The sequence below is a fragment of the Bufo bufo genome, chromosome 6 (assembly GCF_905171765.1).
Source record: "Bufo bufo chromosome 6, aBufBuf1.1, whole genome shotgun sequence".
Classification (NCBI taxonomy): domain Eukaryota; kingdom Metazoa; phylum Chordata; class Amphibia; order Anura; family Bufonidae; genus Bufo; species Bufo bufo.
In genome coordinates, this window is record NC_053394.1 from 399,542,033 (window position 1) to 399,563,839 (window position 21,807).

Below are 21,807 nucleotides of genomic sequence, written 5' to 3' on the forward strand. Positions count from 1 at the left end.
CTCCTCTTCCACTTCCTCACTCTGCTCATCCTCCTGACTTGTTGACCTAACCACAACCTCAGTGATTGACAACTGTGTCTCATCCTCTTCATCAACCTCTTGAGACAGTAATTGCTGTTGACTTATTGGCAACTGTGTCTCACCTAGGAGAACCTGCACAGCCCAGTATCAGAGAACATGGATCGCGCTGCTCTCAGTGCGGCCATATTCCCTCAGCAGCACGGGGAGAAGGAAGCAGTCTCTCCCTCCCCCCTGAGCTGCTGCTGCTGCAGCAGCTGCCTCCATTGGGAATGAAGAGGTGGGGAGGGCGCACTGCACCACCAATGATAACCAATGTTTAATACATTACAAATACAGGCGGCAGAAACACATTGCCGGCACCTGACCAGGGCGCTGCAATCCGCACAATTAACCCCTCAGGTGCGGCACCTGAGGGGTTAACTGCCGCTGATCGCAGCTCCCTGTCAGAGGTCGGTTGCCGGCAATAGGAAGATTAAATCTTTAATACAATATATTATAAAATGTATTATATTCACCTGTGCTGTTCATTTCTGAAAACTAGTGTTGATCGAGTTTGCTCGGCTGAACACCAGTTCGGCTTGAGCATCTCGATATTTGGCCGAATACCACATGTGCTCGAGCGCGATGCTAGAGCCTGTTGGGCTTCTGAGGGTGATTTACTTCTCTTTCTATTCTCTCAGCCTCACACACAAAAATTTGTGGAAAGAGGAGGCTGCTGCCAGCTAGTGAGTGATTTATTACTTCACTGTAAGGGTCCATTCACACGTCCGTAAGTGTTCTGCGGATCCGCAAAACACGAACACTAGCAATATGCATTCCGCAAATTGCGGACCGCACATAGCCGGCACTATAATAGAAAATGCCTAATCTTGTCTGCAATTGCGGACAAGAATAGGACATGTTCTATTTTTTTGAGGAAACGGAAGCGCGGATCCGCAAATGCGGACAACACATTCCGGCCCCATTGAAAATGAATGGTTCTCCACCCCTTCCGCAAAATTGCGGAACGGATGCGGACCCATTTTGCGGATGTGTGAATGGACCCTAAACAGTGGTAGAGCCCTATCCTACTAGATGTAGTAGGTTCAAAAGTGCTAAGTGTAGCAGAGTTTAAAAAAAACTGCAGTTTGTCTATCATCCAGCAGCCTCCTTCTCTCCATAGATGTCAAAGGTAGGAATGACCAAAGCAGACATCTAAAAGCAGATAGCTTTTTTTCTTTAACAAGATATATTATATATTACAAAGTTTCTTATAGTCCCATGTACTATCCATTTATGGAAAAAAAAAATATAACTGGAGGAACGCTTTAAATATACTAATGTAAAATATTCTATACACATGGTGGAGATAGAGGTTGTCTGCTTTTTTTATACTGAGGACCTATCTTCGGGAGTAAGACCCCTACTGATCAGCTGTTTAAAGAGAAAGCAGCGCTCGTACAAGCACTGCCTTCTCTGTTTACCTGCTTGCTGTCGTAACTGCCGTGGCAAGCAGTTTAATTACAAGTATGGCACCCCTATTCACTTCTATAGAACGGCTTCTGTCTGTTGAAGTGAATAGAACAGAGCTGTCCCATTGAAGTGAATGGGGACCCATAGTTGTAATTACACAGCTCGCCATTGCTTTCTCTTCAAACAGCGGGGGGCTGGGAGTTTGACTACTGCCAAACTGATATGGTTGACCCAGACTTATGGAAAACCTATGGCTTTCTGACAAATTTACAATGTTCAAATTCATACACAAATCTTAATAAAAAAAAAAAATATTGTTCTTTCAACATATCCTATGTTGTAAAAAGTAGAGCAGGTGCTTATATATTTATATTCTGATTTCTGAATTTATTTACTCCAGACAACTGACATTGCCAAATCTCCTCTCTACAGCTCTAATTCCTTTGCCTCTTCTGAACAGAATAGGAATAAATACAACTTCCATTGAGCCCAATGCAAACTGTAAAAATCTCTTTTTTACCAAGCTCCCTCTAGTGGTGGATACAGGTAATTATCTGGGATTTAAGTTGCAAACTAACAGAAAGTTCACCTGTAGGCCCGCAGCAGTGATGTGGTCTGCCTTAATTGCCTTTCCTTTCTGTTGCATGACATGTTAGTTAAAAAAAGAAAATGACCGCATCCCTGCTTGAGTTCTTTGAAGATTAAAAAGATGTGATTTTTGGGTAAAATGCTTCCCACATTCATAAATGTACTTTTCCCTTGTGAAAGGTTCTCTGGTGATCAACAAGATATGTTTTCCGAGAAAAAGATTTTCCGCATACTTTACATAAATATGGCTTCTCCCCTGTGTGAACTCTCCCATGTCTAACAAGATCAGAATTCTGAGTAAAGCTTTTCCCACATTCTGAACACACAAATGGCCTCTCCCCTGTGTGAATTCTCTGATGTGCCATAAGCTTTGATTTAGTGATAAATAATTTCCCACATTCGGAACAAGGAAATGGCAGGTCTCCTGTGTGAATTCTCTGATGTGCAACAAGATTTGCTTTTATGATAAAAGTTTTTCCACATTGAGAACATGAGATTGGCTCCTTCGCTGTGTCACTACTCTGCGCCATCTCTTCAATGTGCATCTTTTCATGAGCAACAAGAGTTTTTTTGAAAGCAAAACGTTTCCCACATTGCGAACATGAAAACGGCTTCTCGTCTGTGTGGCTTCTCTCATGTTGAAGAAGTTCTAATTCATGGTTAAACGATTCTCCGCATTCTGAACACGAAAACAACTTAATCTTTGTGTCAGCTCTCGTGTCAGAACTTCTTCCGCTTTTATTTTGAGTTACAGTCTGTGATGAATCAGAAGATTGGACCTGCGGAAATATATCAAATGAAAGATCTTGGCTGTGAAGGGCTGAGGGTATAGCTTCATATGTTGCTTGGGTAATATCATGAGCAGTTGCCTCCAAAGCTAATGTAATCCAATGTCCATCTGAGCTCCTGGTACAGTCATCTGCAAGAATAAAACAGATTTTAGTATTGTGAGTAATATAACCATATCCATTTCTAGAGAAAAAGTTTAAAGGATAACTGTCACACTTAGACCCTAATTTCAATTTTTATATATGTAGTTACTAATAACATGATATTCCAGAATCAGTTACTATTAGACTGACTTACCCCATATTTAATAAGATTCAGCCCTTAGCAACCAGTCTGCATAAAACTGCAATTTCACTATTCAGTTAAGATGGCCGCCACTGCCCTCACCCTGAGGCTAATCCCACCTGCCCTCACTAGCCAGTAACAATAGCCCCTCAAAAGTGTCAGTAACCAGAGACCTCCCCCTAAAGGGTTAATCTCCTGCAGCACAAAGGGGTCCTCTTACCACATGTTGCTTTCTTTTATACACTGAGCAGATGGCAGATCTCCCTTCCCTGGTCTGCGCTGCTACAACTCTGCATTCTCCAGCTCTGCTGAGTGAGGGAGCGTCTGCCAAGCGCAGGGACAGGAGAAGTGCACACAGCCCAGGCACTGTTATCAGCTGCTGGGGAGGACCTGGCTTTAATCATTTACTTACAGTCCCTGGCTGTCAGTAATCTGACCTTGCACGCAGCCTGCTTCTGCGTCCTCCATCCTTCATCAGAAAGGACAGATAGACGGACCATGCCTAGCAACCCTATTTTAAGCACAGGTAAAAGTAGGCAGTACAGGGAACAAAAATGTGGAATTAAGGGGTAATTGAATACACACTGAAAAGTTTAAATAGGGCCACCAAGGAGATATTAATCACCACAATCCAATACTCCAAAAAAAATATATAATACGACAGTTATACTTTAATACAAATTGCAAAGTATAGAGCAAAATTCAATTATTAATGTAAGGCCTCCTGCACACGGCCGTTTTTTTCCCCCGTTTACTGGCCGTTTTTTGCGTTCCGTATACAGTCCGTATACGGAACCATTCATTTCAATGGTTCCGCAAAAAAAACGGAATGTACTCCGTATGCATTCCGTTTCCGTATTTCCGTTCCGTTTTAACATAGAACATGTCCTATTATTGCCCGCAAATCACGGTCCGTGGCTCCATTCAAGGCAATGGGTCCGCAAAAAAAACGGAACACATACGGAAATGCATCCGTATGTCTTCCGTTTCCGTTCCGTTTTTTGCTGAACCATCTATTGAAAATGTTATGCCCAGCCCAATTTTATCTATGTAATTACTGTATACTGTATATGCCATACGGAAAAACGGAACGGAAAAATGGAACAAAAACGGAAACACAACGGAAACAAAAAACGGAACAACGGATCCGTGAAAAACGGACCGCAAAACACTGAAAAAGCCATACGGTCGTGTGCAATAGGCCTAAGACAGTGGTGAGAAAACAGATCACAATCTAGCGGAAGACTTCAGAACAAGGACCAGTAGATGATGTTCAGGCACAAGGCTGTTCTTTTCCAGTTTTCCACTTCTTCACAGGTTTATGTTCTTGACGATCTCTACACTGTTCTATTGAAATTCTCAGTGGAGAATCATGAAGGATTTGCAAGTCGGAGCTATTAGGTGGTATCTCTTTAAACAACATACGTGGAATCCTTTTCGAGGAATAAACCAGTCTACAATGACAAGCTCACTGCTTATTTTAAATTAGGAAATACTTGCAATCAGTGTCCCCCTTCTTGTTTTTATTTTGTATATGTCAAGGTTCCCCCGGCCACTGCTGCTGGTCTACTGGGCAGTCTGTACTGATGTTGGAGCCCTGGGCCAATGAGGAGGTACGCTGGGGCTCCCGAGCGTCGGGGCTTGCGGCCAGCATCTCCACTCGGTGGGCAGGCACGCTGGAATCAGCTGCCTTTCTTCTGTTTAAAAGGCCGTAACCTGAATATGCCAGTGAATTTCTTGTCCTCTGGCTCACCTTACTGTTCTCTTGCATTTACGGAAGACTTCTTTGGCTTGGATTTCTGGATTTGGTATTGCGACTACATTTTTGGCTTCTGGCGATTTGGTATTGTTTTGATCTCCTGGTTCTGACTTTGTTTTCTTAGTTTGCGTCTGGCGTATTTTGTACTTCATTTTACAACTGGCCTTTAACCCCTTAAGGACCCATGACGTACCGGTACATAATGGCTTTAAAATGCGATTGCGGCGCAGCGGGGGTTTAATCGTAACAGGATGCTATCGGCGATCGCAGAAAACCGCAGGTCAATTCAGACCTGCGGTTTGCTGCGTTTCCGGTCCATTCGGGTCTCCAGTGACCCGATGAACCGGAAAAAGACAGCGATCGGTGGCGTGATTACACACCACCAATCGCAGTACGAAGATTTGGAGAGGCGGTGCTGGCCATGGTGCTGATGCCTGCTGTCCAGGGTGCTGATTGGTGCAGGGGAGAGAGGCGCGAGATTCAAACTTCCTGCGCTCCTCTCTCCCCTCCTCTTCCTGTTCTGTACCAGCACCCTCCTCACCACACTCCTGAGATCCCTCAATCGGCACCCATCACCCTCCTGCACCCATCACCCTCCAGGTAGGTTAGGGTCAGTGAGGGAGAGGCACCGTTAGGCAGGGATAGAAGGGAAAAGTTAGTTAGGAAAAAAACAAACTTTATCTAAACTTTTTTTTTTTTTTTGCTTTGAGACCCTAGACACCCCTGCCACTTGCCCCCCTCCAGACCCCCCCACCACCACCAGCCCCCCTGTACACCCAACAGTTCGTTTCTCAGCACCCGGGCTCATTTTTGGCTAGACCCGGTGGCTGGACGCCGGTCAGTGCAGCCGAGATGAGGACATTTTGGGGCCTCGTGCTGCACATGGGTCTAGTGCAAAAACCCAGTGTCAGGCAATACTGGAGTGGGGACGTCCTCTACCAGACCCCACTCTACAGTATGGCCATGACACGTCCCCGGTTTGAGGCCATCCGGAAATGTCTGCATTATTCAGATAATGCAGCATGTCCCCCCCCCCCCCGCCCGAGGTGATCCTGTCCATGTATAAGATACGGCCGGCCATCGATCACTTCGGGGCCAAATTTGAGCAGGCCTACGTACCTGGAAGGGAGGTCGCGGTTGATGAGTCTCTCGTTGCGTTCAAGGGGAGACTCAGTTTCCGCCAATACATTCCCACTAAGCGGGCGAGGTATGGCGTGAAGCTGTACAAAATTTGTGAGAGTACCTCAGGGTACACTTACAAATTTCGTGTGAACGAGGGGCGAGATTCCCGTATTCAACCCCCAGAATGTTCCCCCACTCTGGGTGTTAGCGGGAAACTCGTGTGGGACCTTATGTACCCACTGCTAGATAAGGGTTACCACCTTTACAGGGATAACTTTTATACTAGCATTCCCTTGTTCAGGTCCCTTGCCGCCAGATCCACTTTCGCTTGTAGGACCGTGCAGAAAAATCAGTGCGGCCTCCCTGCCCACCCCCTCCAGGTACCTATCCCCAGGGGTGAGACCCGTGCCCTTACTAGTGGAAACCTGTTGCTGGTCAGATATAAAGGACAAGAGGGATGTCCTTGTACTGTCCACAATCCACGGTAACAGCACCACCCCCGTCTCTGTATGAGGTACCGCGGCAACGCTCCTCAAGCCCGATTGTATCGTCGACTACAATCGGTATATGGGAGGAGTTGATCGCTCTGATCAAGTCCTCAAGCCATATAATGCCATGCGCAAAACCCAGGCATGGTACAAAAAAGTTTCGGTCTACTTGGTACAGGTTGCCTTGTACAACTCTTTTGTACTATCCCTTAGCGCTGGCAGCACAGGGACATTCCTCAAAGACCAGATTTTTTCAGACCAGGAAAGGTCAGGCCGGAGTACCTCGGGAATTGGAGGCGCCCAGATCGTCCCTGGCCAACATTTTCCAGGTGTGGTCCCCCATTCTGGAAAGAAGGGACGAACCCAAAAAAGATGCAGAGTGTGTCACAAGAGGGGGAAGGACACCACCACTCAATGTGACACTCGCCCCGATCATCCGGGCCTCTGCGTTATCGATTGCTTCAGGGAGTATCACACTTCCATGGAGTACTAAATTTTTATAATCCCCAACAGTCCTCTAGAGAACATAAACTATGGCTCTCAGACTTTGGAGACACGGAAACAATTTTATTTTTTTCCAAAAATATTAGTTTTAGTGCAGGCATCCTCAATCTGCAGCCCTCCAGATGTTGTAAAACTATAACTCCCAGCATGCCCAGACAACCTACAGCCATCAGCAGGGCATGGTGGGAATTGTAGTTTTACAACATCTGGAGGGCCGCAGTTTGAGGATGCCTGCTTAGTGTCTTCAAAGTCTGAAAGCCATACATATTGGGCATCGCCGCGTCCGTAAAAACCTTCTCTATAAAAATAACATTGAACCCAACCCCCCCCCCCCCCCCCCCGGATGAACAGCGTTTAAAAAAAAAAAAAAAAAATAAAAAAAAATATATATATATATTTTTTGTCACCTAACATCACAAAAAGTGTAATAGCGAGCGATCAAAATGTCATATGCACCCCTAATTAGTGCCAATAAAACCGCCATCTCATCCTGCAAAAGATGAGCCCCTACATTAGTCGCCCAACTAAAATAAAAAACTGTAGCTCCCAGGCTATGGAGATACTAAAATACATTTTTTTGGTTCCTAAAATGATATAGTGTAAAATCGAAATAAATTTATAAATGTTGACATATTGGGTATCGCCGCATCTGTAAGAATCTGCCCTATAAAAATAACATTTGACCAAACCCCTCGGATGAACAGCGTTAAAAATATAAAATAAAAACGGTGCCAAAACACAAATTTTTGGGCAAAATTTCCATTTGAATCCTTTCTTTCCGGTAATAAAGCAAGGGTTAACAGCCAAACAAAACTAAATATTTATTGCCCTGATTCTGAAGTTTGCAGAAACACCCCATATGTGGTCATAAATGGCTATATAGCCACATGGCAGGGCATAGAACGAAGGGAACGCCATATGGTTTCTGGGAGGCAGATTTTGATGGACTGTTTTTTTTTACACCATGTCCCATTAGAAGCCCCCCCTGATGTAGCCTAGACTAGAAACTCCAAAAAAGTGACCCCATCTAAGAAACGACACCCCTCAAGGTATTCAAAAGTTACTTTACAAACTTTGTTAACCCTTTAGGTGTTCCACAAAACTAAATAGCGAATGTAGAAACAATTTTAGAATTAAAGTTTTTTGTTACCTGGCCTCAAAAAAGTGTAATATAGAGCAACCAAAAATCATATTTACCCTAAAATAGTCCCAAAACAACAACCACCTTATCCCGTAGTTTCCTTGATGGGGTCACTTATGGAGTTTCTACTCTAGGGGTGCATCAGGGGGCTTGAAAGGGTACATGGTGTAAATAATGAGTTGAGTTTTGTTTGGCTGTTAACCCATTTTTTCCAGTAATAAAGTAAGGGTTAAAATGGAAAATTTTCCAAAAAATAGAAATTCCAAAATTGTTTCTCCATCTGCCATTAACGCTTGTGGAACACCTAAAGGGTTAACAAAGTTTGTAAACCCAGTTTTGAATACCTTTGTTGTTTCTGCAAACTACAGAATTAGGGCAACCCATATTGAGTTTTGTTTGGCAGTTAACCCTTGTTTTTTAACTGGAAAAAATTGATTATATTGGAAAATTTTCCCCCCAAAAAATCAAAATTCTTACATTTTATGTCCATTTGCCATGAAGTCTTGTGGAAGACCTAAAGGGTTAACAAAGTTTGTAAAAACTGTTTTGAATATCTTGAGGGGTGTAGTTTCTAGAATGGTTATTTTTTTTGGATGGTTTCTATTATGTAAGCATCACAAAGTGACTTCAAACCTGAACTGGTCCGTAAAAAGTTGGATTTGGAAAACTTCTGAAAAATTTCAAAATTTGCTTCTAAACTTCAAAGCTATGTAACATCCCCAAAAAATAAAATATCATTCCCAAAATGATACAAACATGAAGTAGACATATGGGGAATGTAAAGTCATCACAATTTTTGGGGGTATTACTATGTATTACAGAAGTAGAGAAACTGAAACTTTGAAATTTGCTAATTTTTCAAAATTTGGGGTAAATTTGGTATTTTTTTATGCAAAAAAAATACTTTTTTGACCCAATTTTAGCAGTGTCATGAAGTACAATATGTGATGAAAAAACATTCTCAGAATGGCCTGGGTAAGTAAAAGCATTTTAAAGTTATCAGCACTTAAAGTGACACTGGTCAGATTTGCAAAAAATGGCCAAGTCCTTAAGGTGAAATAGGGCTGAGTCCTTAAGGGGTTAAACCCTTTTTTTCTGTAAGACTACTCTAGTGTTTGTCCCTATTTTTATGTTGCCTCTTCATGTATTGCAATATAGAGATGATGGAAACCTAAACATGTTCTTAGGAGGTTTTGTAAAAACTTGAAAACTGTGCCAGCTACCTAATGAACAATGAGCTAAGTACTTAACACCCTGGTTATGAGAAAACCCTGTAAATGGTTGCAGAACTTCCCCGACACCAGTGTGAGGATTATGATATAGCTCTCATCTGAAATAATACCTAACCCAAAAGGTCTATCAAAAAAGATAGGACTTCTGATGTGGTAAATGGCTGGAAAACCAATCTTCAGCAGTGGATCCATCGATTGTCCATTACTAATTTTTGAAGACTATTTTCTGCAAATTTGTCCTCAAGGTTCTACCCAGTTATAATATACCAACCCTGCATTTGAAATTTGGGCACCTCAACAATACTTGCCCAGACAAAAGGACACCCACTTACCAAAATCACCTGTTTCTAACCAGCTGTTTTGTTTTTGGGTGGGATAAGGGGAAAATCCATTGAAAATTTACTGTTACAATCACTAAAAGACACTGGTGCTGACTGTCCCAAATGTGTGTCTTCTGAGGATATAACACTCGGGAAAGCCCTGATTGTCACTGACTGGTTTGGAAGAGTCAACCCTGCTTTGGCTATGGCATGGGTGTAGTTATACTACAATGCAGGGGAGGGATTAAGTAGGTGTGTCTGAGACTATTCTCACCAATGTCCTACTAGGTTCTGATCTGGGATGGTTATGTTGCTGATGACCTTCCCAGCTCTATTGAAATGTGTAATGTTGATAAGGTAGCATGCCTACTTCTTGATCGCATTGAACCCTGCAATAATGTAAAAATGGTGTTACCATTGAACCCAGTAAGGCCACAAAATTGGGAGATGCTGCTGCAGGAATTGGTAGTGCTTGTGTACCTAGTAATTCCCTATAAATACTGCAATGCATGACCATTTTAAACATGGTATATACCCAGGGTAACCTGGAAAACCTAGTGGGCCAGGGTCCAACTTCTATATTTTCCAAAGCCTGCCGCTAGAGTTTCCATACTCAGATTTCATAAATCTGCGTTCTTGACACCAATTTCCTATATCTTGGGAGTTAGCTGTCTGACAGCCCAGAAAGATCTATGATAAACGCAGTAGGCCATCACTGCAACTCTTCGCTTAGCCACAAAAAAATGGGAATTACTCTTACTGGCAATTCGGTTTCCATGAGTCTCTTATGATGGTACCACCTTGATCTCTTTAGGGGCTGGAACAGACTTAGGTTAAATTTGACCCCCCGCCCCCCCTCGCCGAGAACCTCCCACCAGTGTTTACCAAATGACTACAGTCACCAATGATAATCTGCCAAACCAAGAAATGTATTGTGTATTACCATCATACACCAAGCAGAAACAAAAGGGAGGTATAAAAATATGTGCAATCATGGAGGACTAATGGAAACCGAATTATAAGCAAGGCAAATTCCCATTTTCCATTTTGTCCCCATGGCAGCACCACCTAGAGATGTCCCAGATTAGTAGTTAGGGAGAGACAATGGCCTGGAGAAGAAAAATGTTTTAAGTTTTGCAAGTGTAATCTATAAAGCTTTAGAAATGTATGGAAATTAGACCAAGTTGCTGCCCTACAAATTTGTTGTAGAGAAGCCCCAGCTCTTGCAGCTGAAGAGGAAGCAATGGTTCTTGTAGAATGCCTTTTTACTCTCTCTCTATAAGCATCAGCAATTGTGGACCTTTGAAGCTTTCCAGGATGTTTTTCCAAACAGTGTACACAAAAACTAGAGTCCATTTTAAAATCCATAGTAATCTCAAGGTATTTGAATACTGTGCTCCTAAAATTAATGGAATGGAATTCTCTTGGGGTCAGGACAGAAAGAGGGCAACATTATTTCTTGGTTTCTTTGAAATTTAAAAGCTGCGTCGAGTCTTAAAGTCAACCTATCATCCATTATCTTTAGATAGAGCTCTTTTATAGACATTGCCGGGATCTCTCCCAACCACCTTTCCAATGTAATGGCTATCAAGAAAGCTACTTTACGAGATAGAAATTTGGACTGACAGAGTCCAGGGGTTCAAACGGTAGCCCCATTAGTGCCCAAAGAACTAAATTGAAGTCCCATTGAAGAATAAAATTCTTATTGGAAGGTCTCAGTCTAGATGCAGCTCTGTTGAACCTCTGTATCCACCTGTATTTCATCAAATTAGTCTCAAAGAAGACACTCAAAGCCAAGATCGATACTTTGAGAGTGCTGGGTCTCAGTCCTTTTTTAATACCCTACTGAAAGAAAACCAGGATCCTCTGAATTACTGGTCTACATTGATTTGGGCGACCATCACCTTACCCTACCAAGAACGGAACCTCTTCCAGATCTGAAGGTACAGTATATGGTCGAAGTGACCAGCTTCCTACTACCCTGAAGAGTCTTTATTATGTTATCCTAGAATCCTTTCATTTTTATGAGCAACCTCTTAGGATTTAAGAGGCAATAGGTTGTGTGGGTTCTCACCAATCTTAATATCATGCAAGGTGCCCTAGGTCTAACTGGCTCACCCTGTGAGTGACAGAGTTACAGAGTGATAGGTTTGAAGGACGGACCGGCACACTCAATATCTGGGATCCAGTGAAGAAAGAAGAATGAGAAGCGGAGAGAATCAGTGTATAAAAACTAATTTATTGACCTAAAATGGCATTAGAGGTATAATGCAAGGGGTAGTGATAAGGGTAGGAATCCAATTACCGTAAATAAAAATGGTATAAAAATGGTATAAAAATAGTACAAAAATTTTGCGAGATTGAGATTATAGTCTTATAGTAGTCCAGAAAAAAAAGGTTGTAAAAATGTGTAGTATTCCGGAAAGGGGGGGAAAGAAGAGAAAGTCTAAGTGCATCAGCTGTGTTTGGTGGTTAAAGTGATCTGTGCCTGTATGTCCGAGAATAATCCACTGTATAGTGTGTTGGAGTGGTAGTTATGGTGCACAGTGTGAGATACTGTTTGTGGTGCAGCAGAAACAATATATAGTGCATAAATTAATGCATGAAGTCAATGCATAGAATTATTATATCGGTTGATGCATAAAAAAATAAGTTGATGCGTTTAAAATGCAAAAATTTATGCAGAAGATTCATATAAATCGCAAGTAGGTCGTATAAGAAGGTGAGAGTTTTTGAGAAAGTTATGTGGCAGGCCGATCAGTTGTACAGGTCTCCGGTGGCATCCCACACAGAAGCCTTGCTCTGCCTGCTGTTACCTTTGGTGCCTTTGCGGCGTCTCGTCAGTGCTGCCGATCCTTTCCTGTGTGCTGTAGGCAGCCCAACAAAACCAGAGAGGAAGACGCACCACCACGTATTATATTACCATACAATGTCCAATACAAAAAAGTAGAAAACAGTATTAAAAAACAATTGCACCATTTACAGAGAGATAAGACAATAGGTTCACAGATCCCTACCAACCCACGTATAACCTACACCCAAAGCACCCAACTTGGGCTTAAAAATAGCACCCTCCATCAAAACACAGAAGAACAAAATGGGAGAACACCCGATGAGCAGCTGGCTCAAACTCAAAGGCTTCTACAGACTCACATCATTCCCCAAAAAAACGGAAGAAATAAGTTCAAAGGACAAACAAATTCACACACAAGATTAAGGAATTCCTCTCATGCAGCAGCACCAACGTCATTTACATTATTCAATGTCCCTGCAATAAACAGTATGTAGGACGAACGAAAAGATCATTGAAAAAACGGGTCTCAGAACACATCAACAACATCAAGAAAGGATACGACAAGCATTCCAAACACACCACAACCAAGACCCTAGTGGTCTTTCTTTTGCAGCAATAGAAAAAAAAAATATAGCGAGAGACTGGAGAGGAGGCGATCATATTGCAAAAATGTCCCGCATAGAATCAAGATTTATTTTTGAACTAGACACAGTCCTCCCTGAAAGCCGAAATGCCGAATTGGAACTGTTTGGATTCTTATAAACCATTCCCTGTAATTTTAGTATCTCTGCACCCTGGGGCGGGTGTTCTGGGCTGATCAGCACTCCGATCTCCCCTCGGCTTTGAACCCCTGCCCCCATTCCACTCGTTGCAGCTGAATGATCAAACACAGACTCGTACATGTCCAGCACGTGCCCAATGCATGTCACATGGTATATATTGCATACCCCCGTATATATATATCACATGGTATATAATGCATACCTACGTGCATCTTTGTGTATCTAAACACATACTCTCGTCTACCTAAACATATTTTTGTGTACCCATATACATATTTCTTATGCACCTAAATCAATTCTACATATTCTCCACAATCATAACTCTTCTGTGCATCACGTCATCCACACAAGATATACCCCAATTCATCTTTCCAGTATATATTACCATATTACCCATTTATCATATTTACTCTGCCCATAAAAAACACCACTCGTCCCAATACCATATTTGCCCCACCCCCCAAACAGACCTTCATATGCCATCTTTTCCAATTCTCACATCTCCCCACTCTCATTGAAATTAGTTCAGTATCCAAACAGTTAACAACCACTCATTCCCTTAATTGAGGACACATGGGACCAAATGAAAGAGATAACCTTTAATTGAAGGAGGGGGATAAAAAGGGGGCCAATCCAACTAGCGGGTCACCACTGAGGAAGGAGTCAGCTAAGACTCCGAAACACGTCTGGTGAAAGACCCGCTTAGAGAGGACACAGACCACCATTAGGAAGCGCTTCCCTATCAACTTTCCAGCCGGCATATCCCTCACTACAAGATTCACATACAGCGGTCCTGAATCACGTGGGACGCCGCTCGTCTCAGACCACGTGGGAGACCGATCCCATACCACGTGAGACGCCAAGACCACGTGGGGTGTTAGAGTCCATTGTGCACTCCGCCCACAAGCCGGAAACGAGGAGAACCCACCTACAGCACACAGGAAAGTATCGGCAGCACTGATGAGACGCCGCAAAGGCACCAAAGGTAACAGCAGGCAGAGCAAGGCTTCTGTGTGGGATGCCACCGGAGACCTGTACAACTGATACACCATCTTATACGACCTACTTGAGATTTATATGAATCTTATTCATTCATTTTTGCATTTTAAACGCATCAACTTATTTTTTATGCATCAACCGATATTAATTCTATGCATTGACTTTATGCATTAATTTATGCACTATATATTGTTCCTGCTGCACCACAAACAGTATCTCACACTGTGCACCATAACTACCACTCCAACACACTATACAGTGGATTATTCACGGACATACAGGCACAGATGACTTTGACCACCAAACACGGCTGATGCACTGAGACTTTCTCTTCTCCCCCCCCCCTTTCCGGAATACTACACATTTCTACAACCTTTTTTCTGGACTACTATAAGACTATCTCTATCCGGAATTCTGTACTATTTTTGCAATATTTTTGTACTATTTTTATACCATTTTTATTTATTGTATACCTACCCTTATCGCTACCCCTTGCATTATACCTCTAATGCCATTTTAGGTTAATAAATTCGTTTTTTATACACCGATTCTCTCCGCTTCTCATTCTTCTTCCTTCACTGGATCCCAGATATTGAGTGTGCCAGTCCGTCCTTCAAACCTATCACTCTTAGGATTTAAGCAACAAGCTGCAACTTTTGGTGGTCGTAATGAAAAAAGGACCCTGATGTAGTAGGTTGTTGCCATGGGATAGAACCCAAAGGGTCTTCCAGGGCCATCTGTTTCAATGATGGTCGGAACTACAAGGGGGGCACTATAGAGGAGAGTTATACCTCCCGGGGGTATTATGGTCTCGCAAGACTTTGGTGAAGAACTTCAGCCTTCGATTCTACGACTTTAAAAACATTTTAAAACAGGAATCCGAAGTCGGCTTCGGTTCCAAGGTACCAGCCGGTACCGAAGATGACTTTGGATTCCTGTTTTAAACTGCTTTTAAAGCTGTAGAATCGAAGGCAGAAGTTATTTAATGAAGTCTCGCAAGACTTGACAAATTTAGTTTGGGCGAATGACGAGATGATGTCTACATCAAGGGAGAGATCACTGTATTTAATAGATAGGTGGTGCTGTAGTCCTCTGTACGTGTGATAATGCGAAATGTAATGTCGTTAATCAAAATATGCCTTTAGCACTGGGGAAGGGGTTAGATTGAGAATTTGATACATTTGCATTGAGATTTTCTCCCTGAATCTTTTGAGACCGTAGCAACACCCCTGATTTCCACAAGTCCAACCATGTCCATGTGAAAACCTGCAACGTAGTAAATTCTGGTACCTGGGACGCATAGTTTGTGGCAGGGGTCCACCTGCGGTCATTTTCACTGGGCAGTGCTTAAACACTATCCCTAGTATGTCTACAGTTGGACTTCTGAAGGAACGAATCACTAGAAGAGGAGGTTGAGAGTACAAAGAGAACCTCATCTCTTCCTCCTAGACTCTGGTGACCACCATTCCTGACCTTCCATCCTTCCTCTCTTATTTGGGTGTATGTCTCCATGTTCTGTTCTGTGTCAGCACACAACATTTTATGTGACCGTAATAGGAGCTAATAGTTCCTCACTCTCAAAATCAGAATCACATTTTCATCCTTATCTAATTTCTATTTTGGCTGAAAAACCTTACAGAATACAGACCATAAAGAATTCAACATAAAATTGTAGCATCTAGTGAAGGAGTAGAATCTGAGTCTTCTCTGCTTTATTTAGTGGTTACTACTCACCTGGGCGGTTATCTGTAGGAATGTCCTCTATATTCTGCTCATCACCCTTCACATATGTCTCTGTAACATATATGATGTTCAGATCTTCACTCGGATTCAGAACCTGTGAGACAAATAATGGAGAGATCATGGGAAATGTTTCATATGACTAGACTGCTAGTCATGACTGCCTGCTACCGCTGTCTCCTTGAACCCATGCACCGGTACTTCTTTCCAGACAGGTAGGCTCCTGCTTAGCAGGTGGTCTTCCTCGGGCACGTTTGGCTTCAGATCTCACACTGCTTCCACCCTGCTGACTCATGGCCATGTTACCACCCTGTTGGCTCAGCCACTGCCTCACGCACAAGCTGCCACCTTCTTCTCCTGATGATGATGATGATAAGCCCCCTCTTCACCCGGCTCCCACATGCAATCGGCCACATCATTGTCCGCCACTGTCTGCACATCACTAAAGTCACCCTCACCAGTCTCAAGGCCACGTGTCTGACTGCCCGCAACACCAGCTTCCACGCAGCTATCATCGTCGCTACTTGCCCGCCTACCGGAGGAAGCAGCGGATCTCTCCTCCTCACCTGTCTGTCAGACACACTGTACCATAACATTAACTGCAAGGGTAAAAGAGCAATAGTATCAGGCCACAACTTTGCTCCGCAACTACTGATTGACACATTAGGCTACTTTCACACTTTGCTGGATCCAGCAGGGTTCAGCAAAAACGCTTCCGTTACTAATAATACAACCATCTGCATCCATTATGAATGGATCCGGTTGTATTATCTTTAACATTGCCAAGACGGATCCATCATGAACTCCATTGAAAGTCAATAGGGGACGGATCCGTTTTCTATTATTTCAGATAGTGTCAATGTTAAATGGCTACGTCCAATTTATTTCAGATTGACTTGTATTGTGGGTCATGACGGATCCGTCTTGCTCCGGATCCCAAAACGGAAAGAAAACCGCGGTTTGCTCTCCAGTATGGGAACACAACCAAACGGAACGAAATGCATTTTGGAGCACTCCGTTCTGTTCAGTTACGTTTTGTCCAAATTGACAATGAATGGAGACAAAACGGAAGATTTTTTTCAGGTATTGAGATCCTATGTCGGATCTCAATAACGGAAAATAGAAACGTTCGTGTAAAAGAATTTGAACACCCTAAAATGTGCAGTATCAAACCAGGTTTGGGTCAAAAACACAGATCTTTCCATTACACCTTATCCCTGAGTAGGCTTCACTACTGGTTTTGGCTGACAAAAGATTATCGTAATAACTGATCAAATAACTGAAGTGTGAAGTCACCCTAAAGTGTGTACTATCCGGCCGCTATTTCACACCAACTCCGCAACTACCGATTGAGGCATCGAATTAAGTGTAAAAGAATTTGACCTCCCTAAAAGTGTGTAGAGAAGTGTTCTGCTTCGGTGAACAGCTGCCTCGGCGGCTAAACTTTTTTTTTTTTTTTTTAAGCCTGAGGAGCGCGCTTTCTTCACCCGTGCAGCATGCCAGACCGCAAGTACTTATATATCAACTAAATACACCCCAAAACTGGTTGTATCAGACCACACTTTCACCCCAATAACAGATGCTAGGATTACTGTTTAAACCAACCTAAAATCTGTAGTAATAGATCACTTTGTATCCCCAATTAGTGCAGCAATTTGTAATAGAATAGCCCCTATTGCCCAGGCTTTACACTCCCCTATTGGTCCCTGCTTTCTCCCTACAGTGTGGATAATGCCTCCCTATCCTTTCCCTACACTATGAATAATCTGTCTCTGAACTGATCAATCATTTTTTTTGGGGAATAAAGTCTTTCCTGATCACTGTCCCTAGCGCCTGTAATGTCTCTCCCTGCACTAAGTTCACTGAAAAATGGCAGAGACCGGGCATGAGGAGGCTTTTTATAGAGCTGTGACATCACAGGGGCTCGCTATCTGCCGATTGGCTGTCTGCATAGCATTGTGGGTGCTCCCTCGTTCCCGGGCTTATTACTTTCACTTTGTAACATGTGCAACAGCCATTTTAGAAAAAATGTGATTCGTTGCCATAAAGCGCAAGGAAATTCGACTTCGGGACAAATTTAAATTTTTCCTGAAATTCAAGATCGGATTCCAGTTCGTCAACTTTGATTCACTCATCTCTCGTCGGAACCGTGGAAACAAGCAGTTTAGAAAAATGGAATCCAGCCAGCAAAGGAAGCAATATGGACGATCACAATACATTAGTAAGTGCCTTGTATTCACTTTCTCTACATGATAAATGCCATTTGCTGAAGTGACACAACCCCTTTAAGGCCTCTTTCACACGAGTGATACGGATTGTGTCAGGATCTGTTCAGGGATAAAATGGTTGTTTTGCACACAAGCTCACTTAGTTTTGTCCGCCATTGCGTTGAGTTTCTGGTTATTCCATCCGGATTGTATGTGTTTTTTTTTTTTTTAAATGAATAACAACAATCCAAATCTCCGAGCAATCATCAGTGAAATACACATTGCATCCAGACGCCTTCCTCCCTTACGTTTTGCACACAAGCCCCATTCACTACGAAGGGGCCAGAGCTGCGTGAAAACTGCACAATATAGAACAGGCTACGATATTTCCTGAACTCAGAGATGATTCGTGAAAAACGTACTCATGTGCACAGAGCCATTGAAATGAACGGGTCAGGATTCAGTCCGGATGCTCTGCGTTTCCCTTCGTGCAGTGCATGGAAAACTCACCTGTGTGAATTTAGTCTAATGCATTAACATCAATCACTTATGGAATCCTCCACCCCGAGGAAGAGTTAGCGAAGGCCGGAGTCACACTTGGGGGGGTGGGGGGCCCTCTTCAGTTCTCTTCTTCTGCCTTGGGGGGGGGGGGGCAGTCTGGCTACTGCAGTGTTCAGGCTTCAGTTCTAGGCTAGCCTGGGCCCAGAAGCAAGAGTGCCTAATTCCTCATTGGCACTGCAGGAGTGTATGTGACTGGGCGGATTGGTGGAGTAGTAGTTTCTGCTCACTGCTGCTCCACAAATCAGCTGAAGGGATCACGAACGTATGCGTGCCCCATGCCCGTATTGTGGCCACAAACAGAAAGGGTTGTCCGGACTGAACGGAGAGGATGATGACGGAGAAGATCCACATCGGAAGAGACGTCACCTGGGAGGCCCTGGATGTGAGCGGTATGTGCTGCTGTATAGCAAGTACAGGAAAATGTCTTCAGTACTAGTTTTTTTTTGGGTGGGGCATCGGTTGACTTAGAGAATTGGACTATATACATTGGGCCTTGGGCCCCGGATCTTTTGAGACCCTAGCAACGTCCCTGGAAAAAAGACCATCAAACTACAGATCCCAAAATACACAGATACGGTCACAGGACTACTAGTCTCAGACTACAGAACAAAGCAAGAACTACCTGGAAGGGAATGCATCTAGCAAGCACCTGAAAACCAGAACGGTGTAAGGCCTGAATATATAAAGGCTAGACAATCAGAAACATCACCCTAATCAACCAGACAAAGCTAGGTGATAACCATGCCTAGATTCAGAAGCATGCCTACATTCACAAAATTAGGTGAAAATGAAGCAACAGACAGACCCCTGTTGCTCATAACAACAACCTAACATTATAAACTTCTAACTAAATTTCCATATCCTGCAAAGGAAAACATACCCCAAACATGTTTTTAACACAACCATGTGAGCAATATGGCCACATTATCAGTTTTTGGTAGCGTGGGCACCTCCACTGCCAGTTATCTGACCCCAATATCTGCAGGTCTTTTGTAGTGCAATGGGTTCCCTTTCCAATCAGCAGTTTCCATAACCATAAAACTGTGAGAAGAGCCAGACATGTAATGTCTAAGGTTAGCTGTAATCCTGCCATCTCCACCTTTCTCATTATACAAGGATAAAACATATAATACTGGTGGATAAAACAAGACTGAACACAAGATCTTCACAGCCTTCTACACATCATAGGGAACATTTCATGAGATCTTATATCCATTTACCTGATCATCCGGTGGAACATTGTAATGTTCTTCTGACCCATCCAGTGGAAGAAGAGGACTGGGACATCTCTCCGATGTTCTTCTCTCTTCCATAACTGTAGGAAACACATCCAGTGACTGAATTAATTCCTTACATACAAATAATGAGAAGACGTGTGTATTTATTTATGTCTATTACCTGCAGATGTGAAGGGCCATTGATCCTCCATCTTAACGTCCTTATCTCCATCTACCATATCATCTTGTTGGACATTGTGATGTTCTTCTGAACCATCCAGTGGAAGAAGAGGACTGGGACATCTCTCTGGTGTTCCTTTTTCTTCCTTAACTGTAGGAAACACATCCAGTTACTGAATTCATTCCTTAGATACAGATAATGAGAGGACGTGTGGATTTAGTCATGTCTATTACCTGCTGATGTGAAGGGCCAGTGATCCTCCATTTTAACTTCCTTATGTCCATCTACCATATCATCATGTTGGACATTGTGATGTTCTTCTGAACCATCCTGTGGAAGAAGAGGGCCGGGAAATCTCTCTGGTGTTCTTATCTCTTCCTTAACTGTATGAAACACGTCCAGTGACTGAATTCATTCCTTAGATACAGATAATGAGAAGACGTGTGTATTTAGTCAAGTCTATTACCTGCTGATGTGAAGGGCCAGTGATCCTCAATCTTAATGTCCTTATTTCCATCTACCATATCATCCTGTTGGACATTGTGATGTTCTTCTGAACCATCCTGTGGAAGAGGACTGATACATCTCTCTGGTGTTCTTATCTCTTCCTTAACTGTAGGAAACACATCCAGTTACTGAATTCATTCCTTACATACAGATAATGAGAGGATGTGTGTATTTAGTCATGTCTATTACCTGCTGATGTGAAGGGCCAGTGATCCTCCATCTTAATGTACTTATCTCCATCTACCATATCATCATGTTGGACATTATGATGTTCTTCTGAACCATGCTGTGGAAGAAGAGGGCCGGGACATCTCTCTGGTGTTCTTATCTCTTCCTTAACTGTAGGAAACACATCCAGTGACTGAATTCATTCCTTAGATACAGATAATGAGAAGACGTGTGTATTTAGTCAAGTCTATTACCTGCTGATGTGAAGGGCCAGTGATCCTCAATCTTAATGTCCTTATTTCCATCTACCATATCATCCTGTTGGACATTGTGATGTTCTTCTGAACCATCCTGTGGAAGAGGACTGATACATCTCTCTGGTGTTCTTATCTCTTCCTTAACTGTAGGAAACACATCCAGTTACTGAATTCATTTCTTACATACAGATAATGAGAAGATGTGTGTATTTAGTCATGTCTATTACCTGCTGATGTGAAGGGCCAGTGATCCTCCATCATTGTGTCCTTATACAGATCTTTGTGTCCTTCTAAATACTCCCACTCCTCCATGGAGAAATAGATGGCAATATCCTGACACCTTATAGGAGTCTGACAACACAATGATACAGTCATTACTCAGATCCCTTCATAGAGTTCCTGTATAATGTCCCAGCATTCCCAGCAGTGTCACCTCTCCAGTCAGCAGCTCAATCATTGTGTTGGTGAGTTCTAGGATCTTCTTTCTATTGATTTCCTCATGTATCTGGGGGTGAGGTGGAGGCCCTGTGATTGGGCTCAGGGTTCTTCCCCATCCTTCAGACACAGGGTCCTGACAGCGCTCACTAAAGGTCTTCTTCACTACTGTGTAGTCCTGGTTATGGAAAGAGACAGTAATAAATATCACTCCATACATGTCCTGAGTCCCTCACCTCTCCTGTCATGTCCTTATGG

General features: G+C 43.0%; 2 protein-coding genes across 2 annotated transcripts in view; both read right to left on the reverse strand.

Moving 5' to 3' along the window:
- LOC121004472 (oocyte zinc finger protein XlCOF22-like) overlaps positions 1–21,807 on the reverse strand; it is a 1,539,666-nt gene that overhangs the window by 1,495,284 nt on the left and 22,575 nt on the right. The gene's annotated exons all lie outside the window — the stretch shown is intronic.
- LOC121004469 (zinc finger protein 397-like) lies at positions 1,832–21,584 on the reverse strand. The gene is made up of 10 exons (XM_040436704.1): positions 21,548–21,584; positions 21,342–21,465; positions 21,112–21,258; positions 20,879–21,028; positions 20,649–20,795; positions 20,416–20,565; positions 20,183–20,332; positions 20,005–20,099; positions 16,011–16,113; positions 1,832–2,980 (listed from the first exon to the last, which is right to left on the reverse strand). Exons 1-10 carry the CDS (start codon positions 21,569–21,571, stop codon positions 2,214–2,216), a joined length of 1,857 nt encoding a protein of 618 aa, XP_040292638.1. The 5' UTR covers positions 21,572–21,584; the 3' UTR covers positions 1,832–2,213.